A 17886-nucleotide genomic window follows, 5' to 3' on the forward strand; every position below is an offset into this window, starting at 1 on the left:
TTTCTTGTAGGCCCCCTTTAAGTACTGGAAGGCTGCTATAAGGTCTCCCCAGAGCCTTCTCTTCTCCAGGCTGAACAACCCCAACTCTTGCAGCCTGTCTTCATAGGAGAAGTGCTCCAGCCCTCTGATGATCTTTGTGGCCCTTCTCCAGACTCGGTCCAACAGGTCCATATCCTTCTTATGTTGGGGGCCCCAGAGCTGAACGCAGTACTCCAGGCGGGGTCTCACGAGAGTGGAGTAGAGGGGGAGGATCACCTCCCTTGACCTGCTAGTCACGCTTCTTTTGATGCAGCCCAGGATACGGTTGGCTTTCTGGGCTGCAAGTGCACATTGCCAGGTCACGTTGAGCTTCTCGTCAACCAACAACCCCAAGTCCTTCTCCGCAGGGCTGCTCTCAATCCACTCATCACCCAGCCTGTATTTGTCCAACTTTACTCATATATATAGCCTCAAAAACATGACTGGATTTATTTAATATGCTGATTTCTCATAGATGGCAAGCTCTTCCTGAAGTTGATTAGAGTTTAAAATGTTCATTTTCCTTTGCAAAGTAAGTAACATCCTAACTTTACACAATTGGCAAGAGACAATACACATCTTTTTTTTGGTTGTTTTTTGTTTGTTTGTTTGTTTTTTCTAAATTAAATTCACCAGTGTTGCTACGTAGCTACTTTTTCTTTGTCTCCCATTGAGATATTATTTAGTTATTTTTTTACATGGTAAGATTTTTTAAAGGCTCAATATCTATACAAGAAGTTGCTCTTCATAATAAATGAACACAAGGTCATCATGAAAATAAATGTAGCCTTTATTTTGTAGGGTAGCAGAGAAGTTTTTTTAGATATATGCATATACATTTGATCTCTACATATAATTTTTTGTTTATATATCTGTATCTTTTACATCTATATAGATAAATAAAATTGGTTAGGACCTATTGTAACAGAAAACTTTTTGAATGATTAAATACAAAACCAAATAAGGAAAAATGCTACTTTTTAATTAGATCAAAGAAGATTGAACATTTTCCTTTAAAAAATGAAAGCCTGAAATACAGAGTTTGTTTAAAAGATTTACATCTAATAAATAAACAACCAAGATTGATAGAAAGGCTTATGGAAGCTAATATGGTAGCAAAATACTATCTTTAGCTCATGGGGTTTAGGAATTCTGATTCTCTACTGGATGAGAATTCTGCTTTATCATAAATATCATTACATTCCAATATACATTTTAAATAAACATAGAAAAATAGCCTAATTTTGAAATAAGTAAGATCTATTCACTTTCTTTTACATTTTTAGCAATTTTTTTTTTTTAATTTATTTTAAAAGATTGAGACCTACAATCACAAACTGGTTTTCAAGATTTCTTGAGGTTTTTTTCATTACTGAAAAAGGGAAGCAGGTTTCACATCCCATATTCTAAAACTCCTGGGAAAAGTACATTTGTAGTCAGAAATGACATATTTAAAGGAGATTATAATAATAAAACCTGCCACCTTTAGAAAAGCTTCAAAATCACATTTACACCAAAAATATATTTTTACCCTTATATTTCTCTTCCTTTATAACTGGAATAAAAATATGCCAAATATGTTCTAAGATAAAATTTTTACCTCCCTAATAATATTTAAGATGTTTCTCACCAGATTCAAAACGCATTGAGTTGCAGAACTGAAATAATAAAAATTCAACTATGGTTTAGTTTGGTTTTGGTTTTGTTTTTTCTTCTCACTGAAAGCTTAGAATAACAAAAGATAATATCAAAGGGGTTGTCAAGCAGTGACCAACCTTTCCATGCTGGCCCAAATCAAAATCAATTATGCTAAAAGAAGTCTAAGAATAGGTTGTATACGGTAGTAATAAGCATTGATTTTGGAATGGATGAACATTACTCTCTGTGTTGCATAGTTTCATGGTTTTTAAGCTGTTAATGACATTAGTAAGTAATCTGCTAAATGACGGTTTATTGTGTACAATAGTAACAGATAAAGTAATGATTTGCACAAATGAGGTGAAAAGGAATGATTATTTGTTATTTCTCACATAAGTAGAAACTGTGAGAAAACGAACAAAATTATCGGACAGCAGATTTGGAAACACCAAAGGAAATAATATATTTTACAGAGTTTAAATCACTACCACAGTATGCTGTAGAGGCTGAAACTATACATGTTTTCAAAAGGATTATGTTCCATAAAGCAGGAAGCTAGTAAGACATGCCAGCCAAATTATGACTATTCATATCATGCTACCAAATATCTACTATCAGATATTATTACTGGCAAGTCTCTGAGTTAATGCATTTATGATCTGGACCAATACAGAGGCTTGTCTACCCACAGTTACAAAATGTGTTTAGAAAGGGACAAAAGAAAGAACATTTATTAATAATTTTAAAAAGTAGATAATATAATTTTGTTGTTTTGAACAAACTGGAGTTATCACCTATTTCAACGATTTAGAGGAAATGGCACTGAACAGCAACTTCAGAAGTTCTGTCCAGAAAATCATGCCCTTTCAGAAGCATATGGATGTTTCTGGAAGCACAGATAAGAACTATTTTAATTAACAGGAGTTAAAAGGAAAAATTGAAGATACACAAAGCAATGTGTAACTAGTTACCAAACTAATATTTTCCCTTTTTTGGTATTGATGGATATAGCCATTGTTAACAACTCTCCTTTCAGATAAATATACCTATCTTTCTTCGGGTCTCTAATGTACAAAACCTCCCCTTCACTGAACTTTAACTCTGATATTTTGCAACAGTATTTGATTTTATTGCTGGAACTGAAGGGTCTGGTATCAGTACAGGATATTTTTATCTATAGTAATACTTTTCATAGATATGCATATTTTACCCTTCTTGAACTACTATTTAATATGTATGATTCATAGTAAAAATGAAATAATTTCGCTAGATTCTAAAAAATATAAACCTAACTGAATTACAGTTAATATAATGTGGAAATGGCTCCCTCTTTTAAATCACATCTAAAAATATTTGCACTGTAATACTCTTATCTTCTAAGTTTTTGCAAACAAGACCATATGCAGTTTTATTTTCCTGAAATGTTCAGTTGTCCCCAGGGAAAAACTTCTCTCTAACAGCAGCAACTATATGTGATTTTTTTTTTTTTTTAATCTCCTTGAGCTAAGAAGGTAGTGACAGGAAAAAGAAAATAGAAGAAGAGGGAATAACTGCCCATTTGTCAAAATGGTTTGCTATTCCTGGGGTAAAAGAATAAAGAGCTAAACTGGCCACAGACGTGAGTTGCTGAAAACTTTTTCACATACTGTACAGTCAGTAACTGGAATTTGGCAGCTGAATTCTCCAGATATTCTGTCTAGACTATGTATGCTCCAGATTACAGATTAAAAGGCTGAATTGGAATTTCTGTTGGCTGCTACACTGCTGGGTATCAGAACAGTGGCTATTTCCTTCAGTTTTCAGTGTTCCCCTTGCCCACATCCATGCAGCACAAAGAAGAAAGTGAACTGATTCGAAGGAAAAGGGGACATGAATTAGACTGGTGGTAAATAAGGAATCAGAGGGCAAGAAAAGAGATAAGAAACTATGAAGCTAGATAAATCATGAGAGATGATGGAAATGAAAGGGAAGGGAAAAAAATAAGGTTTGAGGGGACAGGTTTTGATTCGGCAAAGAACATGGGAAAATGGAATGATTAACCAAGGAGCAAAGACTGTGTTTAATTTTAATAAACCGAATAAGTTTGGGACCATGTTCTAGGAATTCCCTGATCACCTGTGAGTTATCACTGAATTGTCCGTAGCACTTTTGAATGCTCTTGCCTTCTGTACAAAGGTGGCCACATTCATGATGACCCTGTGTATCCAGGCTATATCCAAGGTTTGTTAGAGAGATTGCTAGTTGGATTTGGCTAAAACTGCCAGGATAAATATAGATATTTCTGTTGCAATGCCTGCAAATGTTCCCTAGTACTGTTTAATTTACTAGTGTAACTGTAGCTAGGAAATTTAGGACTTTGGTAAGATATCTGATGCAGAGAAAAGGAATAGAGAAAGAAATAATCTAACGTGAATTTCAAGAGATAAGGACATAAGCTGAGAATAAATGAGGATAAATCAGAATAAGTCAGGACAAAGAACCTGATGGAACAGAAATGCAAGACACAGTAATCAAAACCAGAATGGTCCATGGCATCCAATACGTGTTCTCTCTTAGCACACAAAATGGACTCATGTTTCCTGAATCTCATGTCTCTTCTCTTGTCAGCAAGTATTTGTGAAATTTCCTTTTCAAGTGTAAACGTAAGACGACATTTTTTAAGTCTTATTTGGTCTCCAAAATGGGTTAGAAATAAGAGGATAATGGTGTATTACCACTGCAAGTGACAGAAATTAGAGACCTTTGTTACCACCTTAAGTTTCTAATTCTTCAGGGTGACATTATGATAGCACATCATGTCACCATTTTTAAGGTAGTTTGGGCTTTATGTGACAGTTTAAATGAAAGAACATTATAGATGCAAATTCACATGAGGCAAATTAGAAAACACTGGAATTATACTACCTGTGGAGTTGTCTTTTCATCCGTTTGTGAAGACTGGTCCTTATTTACCTAACATCAAGAAGAAACCTCCAAGTTTTCCACCTCATATAATAAACAGAGTACATCACATGGCATAGAGAAATCAAGGAGCGTAAAGCAGCTGAAAATCTTAATCTTTTGCAGAAAGTGGAAGGAGTTTGCTTTTTCTAATTTTTCATTACCTCATCCAGTCTCCAAAGTTCTCAGAGATAACCAATAAAGCTCTGAGATAGCTTCATGCATATTGAAAATGGTTAAGTTTTTTTTTTGCTTCCTTCTGCATCTCCTTCTTCTCTTAATCTACACTTACATGCTATCTTTTGTTGTCAACATTAACTGTGCTGTGTGTTTGCATGTGATCTTTTAGTGAAAACTGAGGCAAAAGAACCACGCACTACTTGCGTATTTCCACAGTTTTGTTCCCAGGGGAACAACACTGTCCCTCATCTTCCTCTTACCTCCTCTTCCTTTTACCTTCCTCTTACAGAATGATTTAACATTACCAGTAAGTTCTTTTGCTATTCTGCGCCAAAGGTATTCTTGATTTTGCCCTGGTATTCCTGTGCTATTCATTTTACACTCATACCTAGTAATCAGATTGTATCCTTCTCGTGCTTGATGAAAACTACTTACATGTTCTTCATTTCATGGATCCCTAGCTTGAAACCCTCTGGATGATGTACATTCCTGAGCGGCAAAACCACAACTGAAGGGAGTAGGCACTACCCTTTGAACATGTAGAGTACCATATAAATGAAGATGGTCTGACATTCCTAGAACCTTAATTTCTCGAACATGATTCTCAAAAAGAGCATTTTTAAACTTAAATTATGTTTATTTGCAGTTTCTCTTTCCTATTAAGATGGTAAAGTTATTATGTCATAAAATAAACAGCACATATCCTGATTAAATATATCAAAGCAAACAGCAACTTATGATTAAATTAATATATGTGTATTTAGGGAGGATTAAAACTGCAGGATATGGGCTATCCATTTAAAATTGAAGCTAAAATCAAATATTCAATAGAAACATCATGATAAAATATTGTTAATTTAAACAATATGAGGACGTCTTTTAGGAAGCAAATAGAAAGCAGCATACATTTTATACTTACATGATTCATAGGCAAGGGGAGACAAATTCAGACTACAAATCTTATTATTGGCATTTCCTCTCTTTTAATTACTTTATTTTGTAACTTTAGTATTCTTTCATATTAATGCACTTCAAATACGTTGTGCATAACAGTTTGTTTAAGAAGGATAAAAACCAAATCTATTATGCATTAAAATGTAATAACTATTCAGAAGGAAGTTCTGAGTTATTAACTCTGAGTTATGAGTTATTCATAAGTTTACATTACACAACAGAGAACCAACCTATAACAGGAAATGAAAGTGACAACATCCAACTCATAATAAAACATTTTAAAAATGTTTTATTATTTAAAATTTTAAAAGATTTATGTAATTATTTAAACTGAAATTTGACTAAGACAGTAATATAGGGCTATTCAAAAAATATAGGTGCTGTCGCAATGATCTCATGTAATCTGAATCATGTGCATATGAGAGACTTTTTTTAAGTATTTGAAAACCAAGAAAAATATATAATGTTCTAGACTGTCTTCTTGTACTTATCAAGCCTGACATATTTAAGTTTGGAGATAAGAGATAACAATCTGAATTCAGACCTAGACATGGTTTTGATTGATTGAGATTAAAAAGAAAAAAATATTTAGAAAATAAATATAATTAATTCGTTGGCATGTAGCAAACAAAACTATCAACGTCTTTCTCTACAGGAAGTATAATGTATGCAGTACAATACCTGTATATGCAAACTGAACAAGATCCCATAGTGCATTGGGGTCTATGCCTTCCATTTTGATCTCTTCTTGCTTGGCTTCACAAACATCACTTGTAAACATGGCAGCAAAGTAGTCAGAGACAGAGCTGAGGACAAGTCTGCAAAAAAGTTAGAAACTGGTGTAATTTACATTGATATATGTATTAGAAATTTCATATATAAAAAAAAACTTTTTAAAAAACGTATTTTCATAGTAATTATAAATTACCAGGAGCAATATATTATTAATGCATGTAGGCAGCAAAATAAGCATGACATTTAATTCTAATTTGGTTTTGGTTCCTGTGATATGAACCAAGTGGCACATTAGCATATGACTGTAAAACAGACATAGAAATTAGCGCTCAGTCTTTCTGATAATTTTCCAATCATGCAGATGTCCCAATTGTTAACAAGATAATTTCTTAGTATTAAAGACAACTTATTAGTGAAACACATTTCATACTCCAGAGGTACTTTTCATTGTTCTTAAAGGCCTATTTTTATAAACTTTACTAACAGCATATGACTTTACACAATCCTTCAGCCTTCCGTAAAACTGTTAGTAGCTTAACATGCTATTCACTAAAAAAAAAAAAAAAAAAAAAAAATCACTGTGTAATGCAATGTTTTTGTTAAGAAACATTTCCAAAGGAAAATAATTTCAAAATACTTACAAAATGTGCATGGCTTCTTTGGGGATCTGATTTATATAAATCAAAACCACAGCAAGTACCAGGTATGATTGTCATTACTGGGGCCTTAAGCTAAGGCATTCTTCTAAATACCATCTGCAGTAGTATTATGATCTTGTTAGGAGTGAATATTCACAGATGATCTTGAGCTAGAAATGTGGTACAGCTATAAATACTGTACCACATGCTTCCATAAAAGATGGTCACATTTCTGGCTTAATTTGAAAACTTAATGTATAAACACATTGATAAAAGACACAAGACTCCCAACTGGAGAACTTGGAAACTAAGAAAAATATTAAGCCATTTGTATATTGTTAACTATTTTGTCCAAGGAAAAAAAAATGAAAAAGATACTGAGGAATAACAAGTTACCGCTTATCAGCCAGTATGGTAATTGATTGCTTTTGCTCTCTTAGCTCATCTCAACAGCAAAGTAAAATATGACAGTTTGAATTGGCTTCACAATTTTACAGTGCTTTAAGCTACTATATTTTACCTGCAAGTAGGGCAGCTTAAGAACATATATATATGATCTTTACTCTGGTTCAAATGATGGGCAATGACTGATTAGGTGTAGTAGTTTTATCACTTCTTGTGTTGCGTTCAACTCTAGCAAACATGAATTTTAGAAGATCCTAATTCATAAACAGTTCACATTTATATTCATGTAATTAATAAAAACAATAGATGGCTACAAAAAGATGAAATTAGAAATATACTTTGTTGCTACCACCAGAGACTCCTAATTCACTATTTATTTATTTATTTATTCACCACTGAGGAACATTTACTTCTATGTTTGTTTATTTATTATCTCAACTAAGTATCACAAGTGTGTATGTAGTCAACCAAGATAACCATACAATTCTGGATAACTAAAAATCTTATAACCCTTCTTCAAATACTTTTTCTGACCACTTATTTGTAAGTGGCTTGTTTCACTGTTATTAGATGCTTGATTTAAAAAAAAAAAAAAAAAATCACACCAAAAAGGAAAGAACATGACAAATTGATGATTTTCTATGAGATACAATCTCTCTCAGCTAGCAGAGATTTAATTTAGGTCTGTAACTGAGATTTCCATTTGAGACCATTTCACATTAGCTGTTGCTTCAGATTTATTAACCACCATTTAAATTCAAATGTGAGTCTTTGACTTGGTCACTTGCTAAAAGCAAAGCCAAAACCCTTTGCTGCATCAAAACCAATGGACAAATTAATGACCAGAAATTTTAATACACCAGTTAATGATCAATTGAAATATTTTTAAACAGTAGTATCTTAAATTTGTAATTTATAGTATTTATATTCAGACATTATTTATTATATAATCTTCTTGTATATGTATTCTCAACTCAAAGATAACAAAACAGAGGGAGAACAGAAAATAAATAACAGAAGGATAACATCTTTTTCACAAACTTCTACAAAAATCTGTGATTTTCCACAGTTTGTCTCATGGATTATTCTGGGGTGAGGAAATTCAAAGAAGCTATCTAATAGATTCCAGCTGCAAATGAGCTTTCAGTCTACAGGACCAGACAAGATCCAGTCCAAAGTGAAAAACCCTGAAAAATATATAATACAGATGTCAGGTCCTCAGCACTACCCAGTTTACTTACAGGTTTATCCCTACTGGTTTGCACCCCCTGTTACAGAAGATGGCTTAAGTGAGCAGAAAGGTTCTGTGAAATAGCAGCTCACCTAAACAAGCAAGACAAGTTTTTGAACAGAGTGATAAAGAAAGAGGATTTTTTTTCTAATTCTCTTATGTTAATCAATAGTTAACAGAAATAATGAATCAGCTATTTCATCACCTGAATATAACCAAAAAGTTAACTGATTTCAAGACACAAACTTTTACCTTGGGGAGTGCTTCACAGGCTGAATTGAAGTGAAAAGAACTTGCTAATTACACTTAATTCTGAAAGGTGACACCTTTTGTAAATCTTAATTGTGTTCCAATGTTGAGATAGAAAATGAAAAGTGAGAAATCAAAGGGATTGATTAATTTGTAATGATTTGCTGCTTTTTGTAGCTCAGAAGGCTCCAAACAGCTCTAAATCTTGGTTTAAAGGCATGTTGACCTATTCATCAACAAAGGTCAGGTGTCTCAGGATGTCAACAACTTTTTTCAACTACTGATCTGGCAGTGAGAATACATAATAAACTCTTTCATCCTTGAGAGTCATAGCAGGTAACTGATGGCTTAAAATGAGTTTATGGACCCAGAAAGATTTTCTCCAGATTAAGCGACTCCTCTACCTTTACTACAACTAAATTCAGCCTGATATATTTCTGGTTTCTTTTATAATACAGAATATAACTGAATCCAGTTGTGACTTTTTTATCCTATGATATCAGGTTTTATTTTCTTTTATTATAGAATATTTCCTTGCAATTTTCACAACTGTTTTCACATACACCTTTGATACAGAATTCCCTCAACATTGTTGGTGCATTTATTAATTAAAAGAAGCAAACAAACAAAAGAAACAGACCTTGATTACTTACATTCTTTAAGCAAGCTCTAACAATATTTTACTGCCAACTGAGTAGAATCTCAGATGTTACTTGGACTGAAAACTCATAGGCATGACACACCTTTTTTCCACACAAATTATGCTAGGTCATATAGGAGCTGAACATTTATTGCTTTTAAATGTGATTTGTTGTTCTGTAGAGGACACCAGCTGACACTGGGTGTCTTTACTGATAGTGGTGTTCTACAGCTCTTCTTACAGCAGGCGAACATTTACTGTATATATAGAGAAGGCTTCATGATTTCCTAAATTTTAAGGCTTGCAGAACATATACTAAGGTATATCCATGCATGCACTTGAAAAAATTTCAGGAAAAAAAGGAAGCAGACACTAGCTGTCACTTCCAGAACAATTTTGGCAGTACAATCAAGAATGCCATCTTTTCTGAATAAAAGACAACAAAGGAGCAAGCTGTGGAACAGATCAACTGCTTTGGATTACACCAGGTAGTGATTCCCTTTCCTGATGACTGTGGTACTCTCCCTCACCAGCTTACCAAATACAGAAAAAGCTATAACAGCCTTGCAAAAATATAGCTAAGAGTAAATTTAATCTAGTACACAGACTATTTCCTGCTCAGTACCAAAGATCATTAGAAAAAATGATGTCCAGACACCAATAAATTTTTTTGAGACCAAATATTGTCTGCCAACTTTAAATTGGCATCTCCTATGTCAGAATTCTGATCTGTAGCTAATTGGGATCACCCACTTCCATGTTGTCCATAATTTGGAATCAGATACGCCATGTCTTTCCCTTTTTTTACTCAGTCTTTCCCACACACACTATTACAATTGGCTTTAATACACATGAAGTAGAAAATGGTGTCATTTTCAACTCAGCTTCAGTAATACAGCACAAACCCAAATCTTCTTGTTCTGTACTCCCTAATGGACTGTTGTCCTGGTTTTGGCTGGGACAGAGTTAACTCTCTTCTTAGTAGCTGGTACAGTGCTGGGTTTTGGATTTAGTGTGAGAATGATGTTGATAACATGCTGATGTTTTAGTTGTTGCTAAGTAGCACTTAGCTTAAATTAAGGATTTTTCAGTTTCCCATGCTCTGCCAGCAAGCAGGTGTGCAAGAAGCTGGGAGGGAGCATAGCCAGGGCATCTGACCTGAACTAGCCAAAGGGATTTTCCATACCATGGAACGTCATGCCCAGTATATAAACAGGGGGAAGTTGGCAGGGAGGCGTGTATCGCGGCTCTGGCATCGGTCAGCGGGTGGTGAGCAGTTGCATTGTGCATCACTGGGTTTTTTTCCTCCCCCCCCTTTTTTTTGGTTATATTCCCTTTCATTACTATTATTATTATTATTATTATTATTATTATTATTATTGTATTTTGTTATTATTATTGTTAGTATTATATTTTACTTTAGTTATTAAACTGTTCTTATCTCAACCCATGAGTTCTGCCTTCTTTCCCGATTCTCCTCCCCATCCCACTGGGAGCGGGGGGCGGGGGGGCAGGTGCATGGGGAGTGAAGGAGTGACTGTGTGGTGCTTGACTGCTGACTGGGGTTAAACCATGACAACTGTGTAAAACTACGTAGAGCGTTTGCTGTAAAAGTTACTGGTACCTTGAGGAATTTTGCTTGTCGAAACCTCCATTCTATGTTTTATCAATGGTAATTTATCTGTTTTGCATTTTTCACCTTTTCGTTTTATTTTTCTTAATCTGTCAATTCTGTTCTTTAGACTCTATTTCACTTCGCTTAAGATCAACGCTAAATGTGTAACATCCATTCTTTATTGAAGAATTTGCCACTATATGTACCTTCTACCTCCACCTGTCATCTAGTCAGCATTTCAAATCTAGAATTCTTTGCCATCTCTGGACACTGAAATATGATTTGGGCTTGTTACTGCTGTAACCGGCTCCGTCTTCTGAATTTGTAAGTATGTAAAGAAAGCCATGAGATATATCATAAATTATTCTTGTCCATAAAATTCTAACCAGATTCTCTAATCATGTCGTGTATCTTGTCTCTAGGAAGAGAACAAAAATATTCCATTGACCACATATATATTGCAAGCTTTTCCTTTAGTTTGTACCTATAGACATTGTTCATAGACTGTTTTCCCTCCTTCTCTTGTGGATTAGCGCAGCACCTTTTTATTCCATTGACTAACCTGATGATCAGAGACACTTTCAGGAATTTCCAAAGTGACAATACAATAACAATTAGGTTAAAATAGTGTCTGTGTTCCTTTTTGCGGTCTCTCCGGGGTTCACATTATGTTTATTCTCCTCTCAAAACCGAAATTGTACTCGGTCTCTCTGGAACAACAATATATTCATGGGCGGTACAATATATTCAATAGTAGGGAGGTACCACCTCTGGTTTGGAAGACCCCGAGATGCAATTCACCAATGGGCGTTGAAGTGTTCATGCTGGCTGTGTTTCAAGATGCAGAACTCAAAATCTACTTTCGGTAAAAGAATATTGGGAACCAATAAAGCATCTGCTACTCTTTCTATTGCCTGTGAAGAGTATGTACAGCCAGTCATTGTCTGTTCTGCCCATTGTCTCTGGTTTGTTCATGAACAACTGCTTTCCTTCTTGAAGCTGAATTTTCCTCTAGTCTCAGACTTGCTTGCCAACAAACCGTCAGCTACTTTCATTTTCTACATTGTCATTACTTGTTCCTTCAAAGCAGAAATCATTTACTTTTTCAAAGTCAACAGGCAAAGGAAATATGTGCTATCTTAGGGTAAGAAAGAAAACATGGTATATCTAATATATGCTATCCCATTGCAAACCATGACAGTATTGAAGATTGAACAACAGTTAGAAAGAAAAACTGATGAACTGTCAGTTCTAACTTTGTAGAATGACTTTACTTCATGAATCTATGCATCTGTAGGCTCTAAGTGACTAATAGATCTCAATTAGTAGTAACAAAAAGCTCAGATTGTGTATCAGTCATCTGAACAGTACACAAAAGCAACTAAGTCTCAATAGTAACATGCATTCAACTGACTTCTCAAAAACATGTTTTGTGTGAATCATTCCATTGTTCATTGAAAATGAATTTTTATTTCTTTCAGAGTTCAGAGCTTAAAATTGCAGGTTTTTTTTAATTTTCGTATTTCTGAATGCATATATTTGAGTGTACATATATGCACACTTTGACATTTGTATCTGTCAAATTGAAAAAATACACATTTTACAGAGAAAAAAGGAAATAAAAAATCTGCTAAAAGTCACGTGGCAAAATTCTAAATATTGCATATTTTTTTCCCCAGTCTTTGTAAATGAAAGGTGTTGCTGTGCAGTTAACAGACAGGAGATAATCTTAGAGTTAATTTGGGATTCAGCATCCACTCAGAACCATTATCATAGTGCAATCATCTTGCTAATAATTCAGCAGCATCAGATTAGCTCATTAACATAATAGAAACTCACATTTATTGGGTAAAGAAGCAGTCAGTGAGTATGTAACAGTTAAATTAATGAGAATTGTCTCATACTTCCCATCGTAACTGTTAATATTGACAGTCTGTCCTGTGTGCTTATCTCATTTTGGAGAAAAATGGAACAGAACTACGTGACAAACTTTTTTTTTCCCTGACCATCTGAGTAATATTTATAAACTAACCTATTTGTAAATGCAATTTTGTCTAGAACAACTACAGAACAATAATATGAGAAAATCCCCAAACAAGAAACCAAAAATCCTCCCCAAACTCATAGACGGGCAGATGGAATTTTGAAGAGAATCGATTAAGCCTGAAACAAGAAAGTTTCCTTTTTGTCTTTACTGAAACACAGTTTTCTTCCATTTTAATCTCTTATACAACACATAGCTACAAGTATAAGTGATACCAGTAATCTACACTAAGTGATGTTCCTTCTTTGCCCTGAGGACCATGCCTTTTGAGTTTACATTCTCTTCTTTGTTTCATCTTCTTTTAATTTTTTCACTGTCTCCCAGACATTTAAGTGTAAATACAGTAAGTGGCTCTTTATCTCTTCTACAGTACAAACTGAAACACAATTTTACATCTCATCATATCTTTTAAGTTGCCGCAATGTTTTTAGGAATGTTACACAAATCTGACATCACCATTTCCACCAAACACACAATGTCTACCACAGCTTTTGTTTTTTCCAGAAACCGCAAGTAATGCACATATCACAGCTGCCAGACTTGATAACCAAGTCCATTGCCCAAAACACTTTGCCAGTGTCAGTTTGTGTCCTTGTGCCAGTTTTGAAGATATCTGCTACTGCAGCCAGTATTTTGAACTCTATGCTGTTTTGAACCAGTAGAAACATGAAAAAAAAAAGAGAAGACAGAAATATGAATTGAAGCAACTTCTCAACATTTGGGAATGGGCAGGACAGGCAAAATGTCACACTGATGAAGATAAGAGCTGATGAAGATCCATTATGATGCAAATACAAAGCAGAGCTCAGTATTTTTCTCCAGAAGAAAACCCACATATTCAGACATAGCATACATATTTGACTGTAGAAAGACAACACACTCAACTGTGAACCTCTATTTGTGGGCTTAATGATTTTATTTATTCACTGTAACTCCACAAGGAAAAGGGGAAAAAAGCTTGCAGGAGAAGGAAAAGTTCAATTTTAGCTCTTTTGAACTATCAGAAGAAATGTCAGAAACACAGAGATTAGGTTTGATGAAAATACAGAGATAGATCTGTGAAATCATTAGAATAAGTGACTGCTTAAGACTCTAAATTCTTTTAAGGTCTATTTGTCATCCTTTTCTCTTAATCTAGAACTTCTTTGTACAAAATGATACAATAGAACATTATTATTAATTTATCTTCACAACTCATTCCTCCATAGAGGTCAGTTTGGTCAAATCCTTGTGTGTGATCTTCAAGCCTGTTTTTGAAGGCAGGCTTTCAGGTCTTCCTGACCCAGGTTATTCTTGTATGGCTTCCTTTGTCATTCTGTCATCTACCTGATTTTGTTTGTTTGATTGATTTTTATATTCTAGATCATTTAGATCTTGTCCTTGTTATATTGAGGTGCCCAAAACTGCACACAGTACTTGAGGTGGGGCCACACCAGTGCAGTGTAGGGTTGGACAATCACCTCCCTCAACCAGCTAGCTATGCTGTGCTTGATGCACCCCAGGACAGGTTGGCCCTTTCTGCTGCCAGGGCACACTGTGGACTCGTATTCAACTTGCCATCAACCCAAACCCCCAGATCTCTTTCTGCAGAGCTGCTCTCCAGCCTCTCATTCTCCAATTTGTACATATAACCAGGATTACCCCATCCCAGGTGGAGAATCCTGCACTTGCTCTTGTTAAATTTCATACGGTTGGTGATTGCCCAGCTCTCTAGTTTATCCAGGTCTCTCTGTAAGGCCTCTCTACCCTTGAGGGAGTCCACAGCTCCTCCTAATGTATAATCATCAAACTTACTTAACGTACATTCGATTCCTGCATCCAGATCATTTATAAAAACATTAAAGAGCACTGGCCCTAAACCTGAGCCCTAGGGAACTCCACCGGTGACTGGCGGCCAGCCTGATGTAACCCCATTTACTATAACTCTTTGAGCATATTTAAGAAAAGGTAAGAAATGCTGTGCAACAGCAGCTGTGTGAGAGGAATGAGAAAATGTGAGAGAAACAGCCCTGCAGACACCAAGGTGAGAGAAGAAGGAGGGGGCGGAGGTGCTCCAGGCACGCTGGAGCCGAGATTCAGACAATGCTGAAGCAGGCTGTCCCCCTGCAGCCCCTGGAAGGCCACGCTGGAGCAGATATCCACCTGCACCTGTTGAGTCACCCAAACAGTGAAAAGCAGTTATATAACAAGATTGAGAGTTTGGCACGGTGCCTCCAAGTGGGCAACTAGAGCTCAGTGATTATGTTGTACGACCTCCCTTCTAATTTGGCTTTCTCCCATTTTTTGTGAGAAATAACAATGTAAAAAAAAACCCACAACCAAAAACCAAAAGACACCACCAATGACAAAAAATAACTTGGCAGCATTCAGGCTATGACCAGAGCTTACCTGACATACTTCCTATAAAAGTATCAGGTTTTAGAGATCTTACGGCACAGCAATAACTTCTCCTCTAGAGAAAAACTTATTTAAACAGATCATCAAAGGACATAATCAAGATATGTGATTGGAGAAGAGGGGAAAAAAGAGCAAGTACTATCAGGAATGAAACCAGAAATGACACAGAGATTATGAACTGTGGAGGGGTCTGGAGAGATGCACAAGAACCAATGGCAACATAAATATTTTTGGTGTCTTTGACTTCATTCAATGCAATATACTGGCATTTCTTAACTGAATTTTTACTTATAGAAATAGATATATTGAGATGACATTATTACACAAAACTTTTTTCTGTGCTTGGTTTTTACACTACTGTTTTGTTTTGATTTGTTCTAAATCAAAGGAAAATGAAGGAAAATATCACTTTCATACTTTTCATTGAAAAAAGTAGAAAGTTTTGTCCTGGTTTTCTGAAAGTGATTCTTATTGTACTATATTGTAGCATATTAAATCTATTGCATTTTCTTAAATTATTGTATTAAAAAGAAGAGAAAATATGTGAGAACCATTATTTTTTAGGCAATAATTTTGAGTACTTTGTATTTATTAATTTGTAACATATTTAGTATAAGCTATGGCTTGTAATATGTTTTAATTGGATTTTAAAATGAGGGTTCATTTTATCTAGGATAAGATTTTATAAACTTTGTACAGGGAATGTTCTACCAAACTTCTACCTATCATGAAGTATCAAATTTAAAAACTCCACAACTACTGATCATGCATTGCCCTCTGCAAGCAGGCTTTTTATATGTTCTCTGGAATGCAAAATAAATATTATCTAGCCTACTTTGTAAAAAACTTTAATTAGAGGAGGCACTTTGCTGGATCTGCTCCTGACAAATCTGGAAAAAAAAAAAAGGACCTGTGAAATCTGATGGCAAACTTGGCTGCAGTGACCATGAGACAACAGAATTTAAGACAACGGATCCTGAGAGAAGTTAGTAAAATGAGTAGCAGATTACAACCCTGGACGTCAGAAGTGAGCCCTGATTGAAGTCAAATGCAAAAAGAGAGTACACAGAAGGTGAAAGCAGGGATGAATAACCTGGGAGAAATACAGAGACATTGCCCCAATAGGCAAAAATGGAATTAGGGAGGCCCAAAGGTCAAGCGCAGATGAAGTTAGCAAGGGATGTGATGGGAAAGAAGGGTTTCTGTAATTACCTTGACAGCAAAAGGAAGACCGTGGAAAATTTTTGTCCACTGCTCAATAAAGCTTTCTTTGGCTCAGTCTTTTTTCTTTTTTTTTTAGCATGGTCTTCTTTCAGGCCTCCCAGGTCCCTATGTCTAGTGGCAGGATCCATGGCGTATCACTCACAATAGAGGAAGATGTACTTAGGCTGCAGTTAAGCGAATTGGACATACACAGTCCTTGGGACCAGAGAGGATATGTTCAAGGACCAAAGGTTGAGGGACCTCAACAATGTCGCTGAAAGGCCACTCTCTCTTATCTTTAACAGATCATGATAATTGCAGAAGGTTTCTGAAGACTGGAAAAGTCAATTTCCATGTCCATACTCAAGAAGGAAGATGTGGGTAGCTATAGACTGGTTTGCCTCACCGAGAAGATCATGGAGCAAATTTTCCTAGAAGCCACATGCTGGATCACTAAAGACAGTGAGAATAACCAAAACCAAGAACAGGCTGCCAAGACAGGAGCCTCCACAAGTGACGATATTTAAAAACTAACTGGATATGACCCTCAATGGCCTAATCTAACCTTGGACTTGACCCTGCTTTGAGCAGAGGGAGTTGAATCAGACTCTAGAAGGTCTCTTCCAAATTAAATTATATTCTAGGATTGTAATGGCCACAGTAAAAATAATCATCTTTGTCTGCGCTTGTCCAGCCACACCTGTCTAAGACAACATAGAATAAACACTATTAAAAAAAACCCAGAAAATTCAGAACACCCTTCACTTCCTTTTATCTTGTTGGACAAAATTCTAGTTTATTCAGAACATAATCTTTTCAGTTCTACATAATTCAACAGTTGTTTTTGCCAGTTCTTTGAGATTTAGTCTTTTGACTGCAGACCACAGAGAAGTAGAAAATCAAATGTAAAGTTGTCTGAAGGTTTATTAGAAAATCTAAATAAGATTTTGGCTATTATTTCATGGTCAACCTGCTTATTATGGTATTTTTCCAGCTCCA

General features: G+C 35.3%; 1 protein-coding gene across 2 annotated transcripts in view; it reads right to left on the minus strand.

Moving 5' to 3' along the window:
- KLHL1 (kelch like family member 1) overlaps window positions 1-17886 on the minus strand; it is a 264033-nt gene that overhangs the window by 165144 nt on the left and 81003 nt on the right. For both annotated transcript variants that reach the window (XM_050900633.1, XM_050900623.1), the window contains one exon: window positions 6412-6548. In XM_050900633.1, the coding sequence (XP_050756590.1) occupies window positions 6412-6548 (137 nt within the window). The remainder of the gene's footprint in view (window positions 1-6411; window positions 6549-17886) is intronic.

The sequence above is a fragment of the Gymnogyps californianus genome, chromosome 1 (assembly GCF_018139145.2).
Source record: "Gymnogyps californianus isolate 813 chromosome 1, ASM1813914v2, whole genome shotgun sequence".
In the NCBI taxonomy this organism is placed as follows: domain Eukaryota; kingdom Metazoa; phylum Chordata; class Aves; order Accipitriformes; family Cathartidae; genus Gymnogyps; species Gymnogyps californianus.